Raw genomic sequence first — 15,187 nt, forward strand, 5'->3', positions numbered from 1 at the left:
CCAATAGAATAAGAGAATCTCTGGAACAGATAACATAAACCTATTGGCACCATGCCTAGTGCCAGGCATGGGCTAGATGGGTATAAAGTCCCCAAGCACTGAGCTGTGGAGCAGTGGAACTGTGTTCTCTGAAATGATGATGGGTGCTCCATCCAATTCTATTGGGATGAGCTGGGGAGTTGGGGCTAATGTTCTTGTCACTTTGTAATGTAATTGTATATGTAAATGTAATGTATTCTTGTCACACAATGTAATCAACTCCTTACATCAGTGCTCCAAAATCTATTAGTAAGCCTTCTCTGGGCAGAGACGATTACAACCAACAAAAACAGGATACATTCCTTGATTCCTTCATTCCCTAATATCCTTGATTTCAGAAGAAACAATGAATGAGCAGGTGTCCCTATACTTTTGTCTATGTAGTATGTTCTCATAGTCAGCTTATGGCATTGTTTTTGTCCAGTGATTTGTAAAACATACCTATTGAATTTATGATTTATTCTTTTCTGTGTCCTTCTACCATAACAATGTTTAGGTAATAGAGGTTGTGTGAGGTAAAAACTTCCTGATCAAGCTGGAGCATATTGTCTGATTAATTTTAAAGCAGTGCACATCTATTTGCTGAATGCTAACATCGTTCAACTTTATCATGCAGATTGGAGAGCTTTTAAGCACCATTCATCCAGCCAACAAAGCCAGCCTAACCCTTTTCTGTCCTGAACATGGTGACTGGAAAAATTCTAACCTTGACAAACACAGCCTACAGGACTTCATTAATATTAAGCTAAACTCTGCATCGATCTTGCCAGAAATGGAGGGCCTCTCAGAGTTCACTGAATACCTCTCAGAATCAGTGGAAATCCAATCTCCCTTTGACATGCTTGAACCTCCCACCTCAGGGGGATTCTTAAAATTATCAAAACCATGCTGCTACATTTTCCCAGGAGGCAGAGGTGATTCAGCACTATTTGCTGTTAATGGCTTCAACATGCTTGTCAACGGTGGATCTAACAGAAAGGCCTGTTTTTGGAAATTGGTACGTCATCTGGACAGAGTAGATTCCATCCTCTTGACACACATTGGAGATGACAACCTTCCAGGGATCAACAGCATGCTGCAAAGAAAGATTGCAGAATTGGAGGAGGAGCAATCCCAGGGATCCACAGCCAATAGTGACTGGATGAAGAACATGATCTCACCTGACATTGGTGTCGTATTCCTTAACCTTCCTGAGACTCTTGAGAACCCAGAACCAAACCACAGGGTACGGAGAAACATTGAGGAAGCTGCACTAACCCAGCAGTATCTCAGCAAGCTGTCTTTGAAACCAGAACCTCTGCAAAAGAATGTAGGAAATACCATTGAACCTATCATACTTTTCCAGAAAATGGGTGTTGGTAAGCTTGAGATGTATGTTCTCAATCCTGCAAAGAACAGTAAGGAGTTGCAGTACTTCATGAAGCAGTGGACTGGTAGTGAGAAGGACAAAGCTTCAGTTCTGTTACCAAATGGAAATGAGTCAGAGCTCCCAATCTCATATTTGTCCTCAATCTCTTCCCTGATCGTATGGCATCCCTCCAACCCATCCGAGAAAATAGTACGTGTTCTGTTCCCAGGTAATGCCACCCAGTATAACATTCTTGAAGGCCTAGAGAAACTAAAACATCTAGATTTTCTCAAGCACTCTGTAGTCACAGAGAAAGAGCTGTCTTCAAACACGGTCTCAGCTCTTAAGCAAGCAAAGCTGAAGCATAAGACAGATAGCAAGGAAAGTCTGAAGTCACTCCCAAAGGCATCACCAATCAAAGGCATCAGGAAGGAATCTAAAGAAGAAACCCCTGAAAAGGAAAAAACTGATGCTGAAGGAACACAGGAGACGCCAGTAAAAGCAGAGAAGAAAGAAAAACCGCTTGTGAGACGAAAGCAAACAGTAGAAAAAGAAGTAAAAGCTAAAACCGAACCAGCATCTAAAACTGACACTCCAGAAAAAAAGAAAGCTGATATAAAACCAAAAGTTACACCCAAAGAAAAACTGATAAAGAAAGAGGTAAGGAAAGCTGTGGAGAAGAATGAAGTGAATAAAAAGGAGGAAAAAGCTGATAAAAAAGAGGGTAAGAAAGAGGACAAACCAACACCCAAAAAAGAGGAAAAGTTGAAGAAAGACGATGTTAAGAAGGAGATCAAAAAACGTGACATTAGGAAAGACTCACCTTTGAAGGACAGCAGAAAAGAGGAAAAGAAAGAAATTAAAAGAGACGAAAAAGACCTTAAAAAAGACACAAAGAAACCTGCAAGTTTAAAGAAGAATATTACCAGCTCCAGTGAAGTGAAAAAGCCTGCACCAAAACCAAAAGTGGCATCACAAGGAAAAATTTCCAGCAGCCCTGCAAAATCTAAAGAAAAGACTAAGCCCACCAAAAAAGACGCTGGAAAATCTGTGGCAGCGGCTGCATCTGTAGCTGCTCCCATTAAGGCAGCCACTGTGGCCAGCACCAAAGCCTTGGAGGCTGAAAGATCTCTGATGTCCTCTCCAGAAGACCTTACCAAAGACTTTGAGGCTCTAAAAGCCGAGGAGATTTTTGAAGACGCCGAAACTTTACCTCAGACCGAAATAGGAGATTCTGAACAAGGAGTGATAATACAGCGTGAAGAAATTACCATATGCAAAGACTCTTCAGAAACTGCAGAATCTGTGGATGAGGGAATAACAACTACAGAAGTTGAGGAAGAATGTGAAGGTACCCCAGAGGAGTCAGAACCTAAACAAAAAACGAGTGGTACTAATGGTACAGAGAAGTTTGAAGACGAGGGCACAGGACTTGAAGAATCATCAGAGGCTGGAGATTATGAAGAAAAAGGAGATACAGAGGAAGTGGATGAACAGGAACAAGGAATGGACATTAGATTTAAAGCAAAGGAAGAAGTCGAGGAAGAAACTGTGGTAGAACTTGGGGATGTGTGCGCTGGGCTGGAAGACAACAAAATACCTGCCAAAGAAACTGAAAGACCGATTTTGGCTATGACCACTCCTCCGAAGCTTTCAGCTCCTGTCTCACCAGCAGCTTCCATTCATGATGAAACTCTACCAGCTGGCTCAGAGAGTGAGGTGGCTTCAGATGACGAGAATCGAGATGAGCCTCCAGAGGAATACACTACATCTGGGCATACACAGTCTACGATTGAAATCTCAAGTGTACCAACTCCCATGGACGAAATGTCAACTCCGAGGGATATAATGAGTGATGAGACTACAAATGATGAAACTGAGTCTCCCTCTCAAGACTTTGTCAGGTATGTGATCTCAGGAGACAATGATCGAAAGAAGCTTTCACCCCTGCAAGATGTTCCAGAGTTAGATCATTCAAAGAGTGATGCAACAGAGGGTCATGATTATCATGTATCTGCATCTACAATTTCACCACCATCTTCACTGGAGGAAGACAAATCTTGTAAGGAATTCTACGGTAAACCTGGTGACACGTTCACTTTGCAATCAGAGAGGTTTGCTGCTGCATCTACCACATTGCCTCTTGTGCGATCTCCCTCTGTAGACCAGAATATAAGCATTGAACATCTTCATATGGGTATTTCATCACCAATTGAGCTGGGAACTACGCTTACACTGTCATCGAAAGGAGTCATTGACTCTTCAAATAGTCCAGATGATAAAACATTGGAGGGCACTTCTCCTCAGTCCACGGGACATACACCTTACTATCAGTCTCCAGTGGATGAGAAAGCCGGAGCCATACCACTTGAACAGGTCAGTAACAACCAAGGCCCCATTATTGTTGAAGTAACAAGTGACAAGGAGTATTCTTCCAGAGAGGCTAGTCCTACTGAAGAAGCTGTCCCAAAAGTATCAAGTGACAAGGAGTATTCTCCCAAAGAGGCTAGTCCTATTGCTGAAGCTGTCTTAAATATAACATGTGACAAGGAGTATTCTCCTAAAGAGGCTAGCCCTGTTGATGAAACCATCCCAAAAGTAGGAAGTGACAAGGAGTATTCTCCCAGAGAGGCAAGTCCAGTTGCTGAAGCTGTCCCAAAAGTAGGAAGTGACAAGGAGTATTCTCCCAGAGAGGCAAGTCCAATTGCTGAAGCTGTCCCAAAAGTAGGAAGTGACAAGGAGTATTCTCCCAGAGAGGCAAGTCCAATTGCTGAAGCTGTCCCAAAAGTAGGAAGTGACAAGGAATATTCTCCCAGAGAGGCAAGTCCAATTGCTGAAACTGTCCCAAAAGTAGGAAGTGAGAAGCAGTATTCTCCCAGAGAGGCGAGTCCAATTGCTGAAGCTGTCCCAAAAGTAGGAAGTGACAAGGAGTATTCTCCCAGAGAGGCGAGTCCCATCGATGAAACTGTCCCAAAAGTAGGAAGTGAGAAGGAGTATTCTCCCAGAGAGGCGAGTCCCATCGATGAAACTGTCCCAAAAGTAGGAAGTGAGAAGGAGTATTCTCCCAGAGAGGCGAGTCCCATCGATGAAACTGTCCCAAAAGTAGGAAGTGACAAGGAGTATTCTCCCAGAGAGGCGAGTCCCATCGATGAAACTGTCCCAAAAGTAGGAAGTGAGAAGGAGTATTCTCCCAGAGAGGCGAGTCCCATCGATGAAACTGTCCCAAAAGTAGGAAGTGAGAAAGAGTATTCTCCCAGAGAGGCAAGTCCAATTGCTGAAGCTGTCCCAAAAGTAGGAAGTGACAAGGAGTATTCTCCCAGAGAGACGAGTCCCATCGATGAAACTGTCCCAAAAGTAGGAAGTGACAAGGAGTATTCTCCCAGAGAGACGAGTCCCATCGATGAAACTGTCCCAAAAGTAGGAAGTGACAAGGAGTATTCTCCCAGAGAGACGAGTCCCATCGATGAAACTGTCCCAAAAGTAGGAAGTGAGAAGGAGTATTCTTCCAGAGAGGCTAGTCCCATCGATGAAGCTGTCCCAAAAGTAGGAAGTGAGAAGGAGTATTCTCCCAGAGAGGCTAGTCCCATCGATGAAGCTGTCCCAAAAGTAGGAAGTGAGAAAGAGTATTCTCCCAGAGAGGCAAGTCCTGTTGATGAAGCTGTCCCAAAAGTAGGAAGTGAGAAAGAGTATTCTCCCAGAGAGGCAAGTCCTGTTGATGAAGCTGTCCCAAAAGTAGCAAGTGGTGAGGAGTATTCTCCTGGAGAGGCTAGTCCTATTGATGGAGACTTCCCAAAAGTACCAAGTGACAAGGAATATTCTCCCAGAGAGGCTAGTCCTATTGATGGAGACTTCCCAAAAGTAATACGTAACAAGGACGATTCTCCCAAAAGGGCTAGTCCTATTGATGAAGCTGTCCTAAAGCTAACAATTGACAAGGAGTATTCTCCCAGAGAGGCTAGTCCCATTGATGAAGCTGTCCCAGTATCACCAGCAGAAAGAATCCCAACACCAGACTATAGTCCAGCATCCTGTGGCAGTACCTCATCAGTGCTTGAAGGAAAGCCCTACTTTGACAGTCAATCTGAGGGTGAACTTAGCCCCAATGATAAAAAGCCAGCAAGTGGTGACAGTTCTTCTATATCGTCCTCATTACCACAAACTAAAATAGATACTTCCGCGGACACCGTTCTTTTTCCAACATTCAAAGAGGAGAGTAAAATGTCCATATCAGAGGGAACCACATCTGATAAGTCAGGCACACCAGTTGATGAGGTTGTTGCTGAAGATACCTTCTCTCATATTGCTTCAGCCTCAACAGCATCACTTGCAACAAGCTCTTTTCCAGAGCCCACAACAGACGACGTCTCCCCATCATTACACGCTGAAGTGGGCTCCCCTCACTCCACCGAAGTAGACGACTCACTGTCTGTTTCTGTTGTGCAAACTCCAACCACAATGCAAGAAACAGACATTTCCCCATCTAAGGAAGAAAGTCCTCGGCCTATGTCAATCTCTCCAGATGTTTCACCCAAAACAGCCAAATCAAGGACACCTCAGCAGGAGACAAAATCTCCGGAACATTCTACTATGTCAGTGGAATTCGGACAGGAATCCCCAGATCATTCTTTCGCATTGGACTTCAGCAAGCAGTCACCAGAGCATCCAGCTGCAGGAGGGTCCCTGCGTGCAGTCACTGAAAATGGGCCAACAGAGGTTGACTACAGCCCCTCGGATGGAGCTGATTTCAAATCAACAGAACTGCGCCGACCAGGAGAGGATGGTGAGAAACCCATGCTTTTTAAGGAGCCTGACAGAAACCTGGTTGCCTCAGCTTCTCCATCGGATGCTTCTCAGTCCACTCCATCCGTTACAACACCCTCTCAAATCGGTGGTCTTAAGGAAATGTCTCCTAATGCAGGCCCTTGTTCTGAATCTGTCACACCAAAAATATCTCCCCGCAATCAGTCGCCAGTGTCCTCTGACTCCTCTCTGGTACTGGGGGGATCCAGCACCTTGGATTACAAAAAGCCCACCTTATTTTCTAGTGATGATCTTACTTTTAAGACAGAAGACACCAGACCTAGTGAAGTCGGCATCCCACCAAAAACTCCCTCCCCTTTATCCCCTACAGTAACCTCTCATGCACTTAATCTTGGAGAAGAGACAGTTCCCTGTACCTCTGAGTCTAAATCATCTATCAGTCCAAAAATGCCATCTCCTTCATCCCCTAGACTGACAGAATCTCAGTTTCACAGCAGTGGTGTTGAAGAAGCAGCACAAAAGTCCACCAGTGGCTCTAAAGATCCAGACAGCTCCAAACCAAGTGTCTCTCCTCAGTCACGATCAAATGTCGACTTATGTTTGGTGACCTCTTGTGAGTACAGACATCCAAAGACAGAGCTTTCACCTTCATTTATAAACCCCAATCCTCTTGAGTACTTCATGAACGAGGAGAATCCTGTTCAAGATGAAAAGCCACTCACCAAGTCTGGTGGAGGACCACCTCCGCCTGGAGGAAAGCAGCAAAATAAGCAGTGTGAAGAAACTCCTCCAACTTCTGTAAGTGAATCAGCTCCCTCTCAAACAGATTCTGATGTTCCTCCCGGAACTGAAGAGTGTCCTTCCATAACAGCAGATGCAAACATTGATTCAGAGGATGACTCAGAAACTCTACCAACAGACAGGACACTAACGTACAGGCATGCAGACCCTCCTCCAGTTCCATCAAGGGACTCGGCTCCTGCACCACCATATCCTGATGTCTGCATGGTGGATCCAGAGGCCCTTAAGGCTGAAGAGAACAACCAACTGAAAGAGGAAGGAGAGAAACCAAAAAAGAAAAAATCCATCAGCAAAACGAAGTCTTCATCACCAGCTAGAAAGAACGTACTGTCTAAAACAAATGTGACCAAGGAGTCAAAAACGGCCTCTCCCAAGAAGAGTACGGAGGGAAAAGATGCCAAAAATGCAACTAACACATCTGCATCAAGAGGTGTGAAAACTACAGGTAAGCATTATTTTATCCCTTGCTAATTTGCAAAATTACAAACCTAGGTATGGTGGCAATACTGGACTAACCTCACATGACTAAATTACTATGCATTGACCCTTGTGTCAGTTGTTTATGTGCAAATGGTTGCTTCATTACCTGTTTGATGTCTGACATCTCAGGAAACAGCAAGGCCAACAGTGGATCGTCAGTGCCCAACTGCCCTCCAATGTACATGGACCTAGTATATATTCCTAATCACTGTAGTGCCAAAAATGTGGATGCAGAGTTCTTCAAGCGAATCCGGTCTTCATACTACGTGGTCAGTGGCAACGATCAGGCAGCACAGGAGCCCAGTAAGACGGTCCTAGATGCTTTGTTAGAGGGGAAGGCACAGTGGGAAAATAATATGCAGGTAGGACACCACCTCTTTTGTTTTAGACATGTAAATGATGACTGTTAAAAGCAGTAGTAGTAGGAGGGAGTGGGCACACTTGCTATAACTAACTAACACTGGACAAAATGTGATATATTATGTCCTTTTAGTTTTAACACAGTTTTACAACTAAGAAGGACAGTGAGAAGGCCATATTCCCAACTAAACATCACTGGGTGATATTTTTATTTTGAGTGGTCCTTTTAAATAATACTAATAATAATAACAAAAAACACGCAACTGACTTAACTGAAGTAACATATCAACTATATATCAATGTTGTAGCAATGGTGAATCATCTGCGTACATTCAGTAGATTATCAAGAGACTCTAAATGAACTACACCTTAAAACTTAGTTATAATCTGCTGAATTCAGAATTCTTGACGGTTTATTTAGAGTGTGCAAGGTCAAATAGGCCCATGTTAACCTGAGAAATCACTGATTATGTGACAGGTCTAATACATGTTAATGTGATGTAAGTAATGTATCAACAATACATCTTTGAGATATTTTCTTAAAAGCATTTAGATACTTCACTACTGATACCTCAGTAGTGATACCTCATAAAATCTGAAATCCAGTATCTCAAAGGATTAGAATAAACAGAAAAAGATTTACAATACAGGAATGTTCAACGTCTGACAGGTATGTTAATGTACACACTCAGTACTTGGTTGGAGCTCCTTTACCACTAGTTAATGCATCAGTGTGGCGTGACATGGAGTCAATCAGCTTGTGGCCCTGCTAAGATGCTAAGATCCTAAAAAGCCCAGCTCGTCTGTATTGCTGTTTTTTTTTTACAATATTCATTTTTTTTAGATACGCTAGTATGTTTAAGTACTTAGGCTTAACAGCAGAAATAGCAATAATAATAAAAAAACATCCACAGTTTGGAAAACCTGTCCAGTTCAAATAACATAGGAGTGTGTTTGGAAGATTTTACCATTTTTTGTGCATGTTACAAGTAGCTCTTTTATCCATTACAATTAATTTTCTATGTTGTAGACTGCAGTTTGAAGCAGAGATGTGTAGATTGCCTTAGTAAATATACTACTAATATGGCTCAAATTTCTAGTTCTAATCAATAATTTAGCAAAAGCAAAAAAGTGTTAGTTACCCTATTCTCCCCTACTATTAATGCCTTTTTATTTCAGGAACACTATTATCTTCAACCTATATTTAGCAAGGTTCTCATAATGAATATTCTAACAATTGTGGTTTGTGCCCACAAATATATAACACATGTCTGCATTTTGATACTCATAGATTTCTGTTCTGCACTTACAGGTGACCCTAATTCCAACGCATGATTCTGATGTTATGAGGGAGTGGTATCAGGAGACTCATGAGAAACAGCAAAACTTGAATATCATGGTTTTGGCCAGCAGCAGCACTGTGGTTATGCAAGATGAATCTTTCCCAGCATGTAAGATTGAGCTGTGATTGTGAGTGTTGAGCTCACTCCCTCCAGGGAAACAGTTCTGAAACAGTGAATCATTCTCTTGGTCAATAACAGAGCGTATAATGCTGTGTACATGGAATGGCTGAACAAACCTTTTCAGTAGGTAAACGCTTTGGTCTTTACTAAAGAAAATGCTATATGCAATTATTAATATGCTAGAGTTAAAAAAAAGAGCTCCCCAGAAACAAATCTAATTGTCAGATCCCATTTTCACACAAAGAGATCAACAGTCTTTGTCAATCAAGAAGAAAACAAAAGTTAAAAGAAGCACCTCTTCAACACTTAGTGTTTGAAAACTCACCCAATGTAGAAGTCTCAATATTTAGTTTGGAGCAATATATAAACGGCTTATGGTTAAGCGGTTAAGCGACATATGAACATACATGTACATGTCCAGGACATACCTGGACAGTTAGGACATCTACCACAAAAACACAGCACTGAAAAGCAGCTGATGAACACAAACATTAGAAATAATACATACACCAAAGTGTGAGGGATTATTTAACAAATGCCTTAGAATGTTAATTGAATGTACAACACATGTGATGCACTTATAATGAAGACAATTAGCAAGTGTGAATATTTTTTGATCATCAACACAACGGTGAATACACAATACAGCATATTTCAATGTAAAGAAGATAAATAAAGATCTCTGAGCAGCTTTGTGAAGGACTGGCGTAAAGATTAGCAAACAATCGTTAATGGGAGGCCTTCGCCCCCAAAGGTTTTGTCTAAGTCAACTACACTTAACCAGCTGAGAGACCCACTGAGGATTCACTTCAGGTAGTGTTATGTTTTAGTCACACAATAAAAAAAGGCACTTTCTCACATTTCACATTGTCGATGAGCAAATGTTGACCTGACGCAAATGTCTACTTCAGTAGTCCAAGACAGAAACCATGTGAAAGGAATTTTTAAATTATCCACTGCTCATAACTGGATCATAACATTCATAACCACTTATTTATTTATTTATATATTTGTTCTTTAAGCCCCTCCTCAAACACTCTCCAAAAAAACAAGTTTTATGTCATTTTGCACTATTTATTATTTGCACTTCTGTGTATGTGTATCAATCCTTTTTATGGACTGTGTTGTGTTTACTTTTTGACATTCCTCTGTAGTTAATGTTAGGAATAGCCATAACATGCTCAGAGGTGTGCCAAACCTCAAGATGTTATTATTTTTGCTTCATTCCTCTGAAGAACAACAAAATATTTGTGCTTTTCAAATGATAGAAAGAGTTAGAGTTCTTGTCTGTTTATTTTTCCCATGTTTTTACTTAATAGTGTAATATTTGAGCATTGAGATAGTCCTACTCACTTTGAAATTTAACAAAACTTGAGAACGGACATGATTTTGCACCCTTAATTTTATTTATTTATTTATTTATTTTCCATTTTTCCAGCTTGCGCTGCGCTGTAGTTGCAGACTCATAACATGGGGGAGGGATTTGAGGATATTTGCACGGGCTATGTAATATACTGAACAGTTTACAGTATACTGTTTTTTATGAGAGGAAAACATGCTTTTAACTGCCGACCACGCGCTACAATGCTACTTTTAAATAGTATAAAATACAAGATTTTATGTCTGAGCTTTCTCCCATTAGTTTCTGTTCATGAACTGTGTGGTTATCTCACTGACTATGCTGCAAAAGATTATGTTATTGGGGTCCACATAATAGCACTTGGTGTCCACTATCAAACCCATCTTGGCAGACTGTCAAATTGGCTGTGTACAGAGTAAAACAAAACCTGGATCAAATTTCTTCAGAAATCTAGTGATACTGTTATTTTAAGAATATATATGTGCTTGTAATCACGGATCACTTCAACACATTGCCCAAAGCACGTTCTCTGTAACAGAGCTGCTAAACATCATGTACTTTATAAGCTCAGCTGGCTTTCTCTTGCGTTAAACGGCCTCACCAGTTTTTCAGTTGACTACAGTCTACAGTGATGGATGCTTTTATCGCATCTGCTAGGCATGAGGGGGATACTGTCTAGATTATGAGAGCCAATCCAGACACTGCAAAATCTTCAATAACAATAAATGACAATATACAAACAAACATCAACAACATCATGGAAAATCAACTGTGAACTGGATGGAGGCTTTGATCTGCACCTCTTAATGCTTTTCTCCTGTTCCCATCAGTGAGCGTGCACTAATTACATGTCGTTGCCTAGCAACTCTGATTAAAAAACAACAATTCATCAGAATTTCCATGGCAACCACAGATGTAGAGAAACGGGGACCTGTAAACACATGCATGACTAACCAGCATTGTTGTTCAAGTTCAGATCAACTAAACGTCAAACTCCAAATCCCGCTACTGTTTAACTGGATCATGAGACACACACACACACACACACACACACACTCACACTGTCTGTATTCTATGCACTCACGTCTTGCTTTTTCTCTCTCTTTATCACACACTCTCACACCGACAAACAGCTCCCGTCTTTCTCTAACACTTGCCTTCTCCTTCTTCTTTTTCTCTTGCCTCAAACCCCCGCCCCCTTCACTATACGACCCACCGCTCCTCTCCCCAAACCTGCGATTATAATAGAAGTATGTCCGCAGCTCTGTTTGAAATATATATCTTGTGAACTTGCATCTTCCCTTATCACTTTCCCCAAACTCATATCTAATGTAGAGGATTAGTCTCAAGTAAAAGTATTACCTTGTGGTTTTTCTGATGTTTGTGTGTGATATCTCCTTCTGCTCGCTTTAGGGGCGTTCAATGTAAAGGGTACCACTATTAAAAAACAGAAAGCAAAATTTAAAAAAGCATCCACAATAAATGATAATTTTGTGGAAATTATTGCTTGTCTGTGGCTTTCTTTGTTTGGCATTTGAGTATATTGTGATCGTGAGTATATTCATAATAGCGCGTGTCTCAGAAAATCTAAATTGGCCATACTCTGATTCAGGATGTTAATGTTAATGTTAATAAGGTTTCTTTTGTAAAGGAGGTACATGTGTTTTTGCATAACATCAACGTAATAGTCAGATCTACAAATCTACAGCCCTCTCCAAATGACATGTTAATATGTGACAACTTTAGAGCACAGTTTCTAGTTTCTGTGCTATTTTTGTGAGTTTTCGTCCATCAGTAAGTTTAATCCATGTCCAAGAAACTGGCTCCAAATGTCAGAAAAATGCTTATTAATGACTGGCAATGTTTGTTTTTTTGTTTTTTTTTTCTGTGATAGACCAGTAGGAGACTTTAATGTTAAGGTCAGAACAAAACCATTTATCTCCATTTTTTATGAATACATTCCAGCATCCAGCATTCAAACTATTTTGTATAAGGAATTTGTGATCAATGGAAAGATTTTGGCCTTTTAACTTATTTTTTTTTTCTCACAGGAGCAATATCTTTACCAATAATAATTATCATCACCCAACTAAACATATTTATGATTAATAACAATTGTGAAAACCCTAAACCCATTATAGCTGTTCAGTATTGTGATCCCTCAAGACAGAATGCTATATAATGGAATATATGCATTTTTTTACTTGAAATTGTAAATATTGGGTAAATGTCTTGTTTCAGAGACATGGTTAAAAAAGGAGCAAAACCTCACCACTGTAGCAAATACCCTTGCCATGGTGCTAGGCACCCCACGCCAGTGAGGGCATTAACTAATTATGACTCTGGCACTGCAGGCATTTTCCGGACCCAGACAGAACCGTGGCGATAAACCCAAGTGGAAAACTCTTGCGGCAAAGCGCTTGGGAAATAACTTTGGCAGGAGTTCAAAGGGAGGCGTCTGGGTCACAGTGTCCAATTACTTTTATGTATGTACTCATGGCAGTGGCCTAATCAATGGAGGTCTGCGTGGCTAACTTAGTCTACAGTGACCTTAGATGAATTGTGTTCAGGGATTGAGCTCTGAGGACACTGCATATTACAGTACAGAACTGCACAGTATTAATAATAGAACAGTTGGAGTGTCTGAGGGGTCAGATTTAGCAGATGTAAATGGGTAGTTTTGCAAGAAATCTACTCAGTTTTCTGCTTCTGTTCAGTCAGTTAAGACATGCTTGGTGTCCAAATTCTGCTGCTTTAGTTTTACACTGGAGCTTCAAGGCTAACTAATACAAGTAATAAGACGTTTAGACCCCACAAAGCCCAAACCCCAGAATTCTAAATAAATTCTCTATGTGGTTTCTGAAGCGGGATGTTATAATATTATCTATAAAAACTGAAAAGTATCGATTTTCTTAACCTGACACCTGATGCTTACTCTGGGAAGCTAAACTTTTGGTAATTCTTAGCTGCATTGGCCTTGTAGCTCCTGTGCAAAACTAAAGAAGCTACCTTTAAACACTAAATGTGTCTTAGCTGATCATCTACATTTAAGGTAAGGGGTAAATAAATAAATAAATAAATGAATAAAGTAAATTTTAATACATACATTAGTCTAGAAGTCGACTCTTTTAAAAAAGATGGCAATGCATTGTAAGGCATACTACCTTGCTACACAAAAGTAAATAAATAAACATCCAAAAGAAAATTGGAAGCTGTAAGATACCCAACAGAACACCACAAGCTATTTGAATACAGATATCGTTTCTTTGTAGAGTTCAGTCTCATAAACGAGTGCGTGAGTGAGTTTCAAGCCAGGTCCAACTCCCCAACTCATCCTAAAAGTATTGGATGGAGCACCAACACCATCATTCCAGAGAACACAGTTCCACTGCTCCACAGCTCAATGCTGGAAGGGTTTGTACCACTGCACTTTTTTTACCAACTACAACATGAACAGAACAGGACATTACTGTAACCATCAATGTTAGCAATTACATCTCAATGCATATGTCGTACTTATGGGAGTGGGAATCTCTGTTAATGCACCTACCTATAAGGCGCTGCTTCATTTACATAATGCCGTTGTAGGCAATTTTAACACCCTCAACCCTCAACACCCGCAACCTATGATGCTCCTGCGTTTTCTGAGGCAAGGAAGCATTTATGAATTCTGATGAGCTACAACAGCATCTGTCTCCAAGAGCACTTTTCTCAGGAAACACTGCAACCACAGGCATAATCCGTTAAAAAAAAGCCTTACGGTTATGAATCAGTGAGTCAGAATGCCGTGGCCTGCAGCCAGTTGTAAATACGGGAGCTAATGCTAGTGCGCTTTTGTGCACTGTAAGCAGAAAGCAGATGAGTTCCCGTATGACTTCATCTGCCATAGATCCTATGAAGCCAGATGCTTTCCCTACATCCCACAGAGAATGAGAAATATCAGAAACACTGGAAACACTTTGGGGCCTTTGGGGATAAGAAATGCCCCTCAGATTGCAGCATTTTTATGCTTGTACTCATGGAGTACCCAAAAGTGGTTCTTCTGTGGCATCAATCAAAGAACCATTTGTAGCACCTTTTGTTTTTTAAGTGTATGCATGCTCAACTGTTTTTTGGCGGTGCTGGCGTTATTTCACAATCCCTCGTGCATTTTTTTGCTACTACCCATCGAAAAAGAATGGATGCGAAAGTTCAGGTAATGAATGCGCATTCAGTGGACTGGGCACGTACCGTATGTGTTCACTGACATGGATGAGCTAAATGTAAAATCATTCACTCACATTTAGCAAGCCAAAGAGACCACAAGGGGTGCTCCTTGTTTAAAGTTTTACAATGACAGTAATATCATTCACAATATGAGATTCACTATATATACATATATATATATATATAGAGAGAGAGAGAGAGAGAGAGAGACAGAGACATATTACACCACTAAAGCTTACAGTGAATAAGCTTAACACATGCTTTTCTGGACAAGCTGAGACACACTAAAAGTGAAAGAAGCATGTGAACTGAGGTAGTACAGTAATATGACCTGAGTTATGCAGTGTTACAGAGTTCTCACAAGCTTTT

The 15,187-nt window shown here is 40.9% G+C and overlaps 1 protein-coding gene across 1 annotated transcript in view; it reads left to right on the forward strand.

Annotated features, from left to right (window-relative positions):
* Nucleotides 1-12,115, forward strand: part of map1b (microtubule-associated protein 1B) — a 32,860-nt gene extending 20,745 nt beyond the window's left edge. Inside the window, exons 5-7 of the mRNA XM_072673844.1 lie at nt 656-7,394; nt 7,559-7,791; nt 9,102-12,115. Of these exons, the coding sequence (XP_072529945.1) occupies nt 656-7,394; nt 7,559-7,791; nt 9,102-9,257 (7,128 nt within the window). The 3' untranslated portion in view covers nt 9,258-12,115. The remainder of the gene's footprint in view (nt 1-655; nt 7,395-7,558; nt 7,792-9,101) is intronic.
* Nucleotides 12,116-15,187: the final 3,072 nt, after the last annotated feature.

Source organism: Salminus brasiliensis, chromosome 1, assembly GCF_030463535.1.
Source record: "Salminus brasiliensis chromosome 1, fSalBra1.hap2, whole genome shotgun sequence".
Classification (NCBI taxonomy): Eukaryota; Metazoa; Chordata; class Actinopteri; order Characiformes; family Bryconidae; genus Salminus; species Salminus brasiliensis.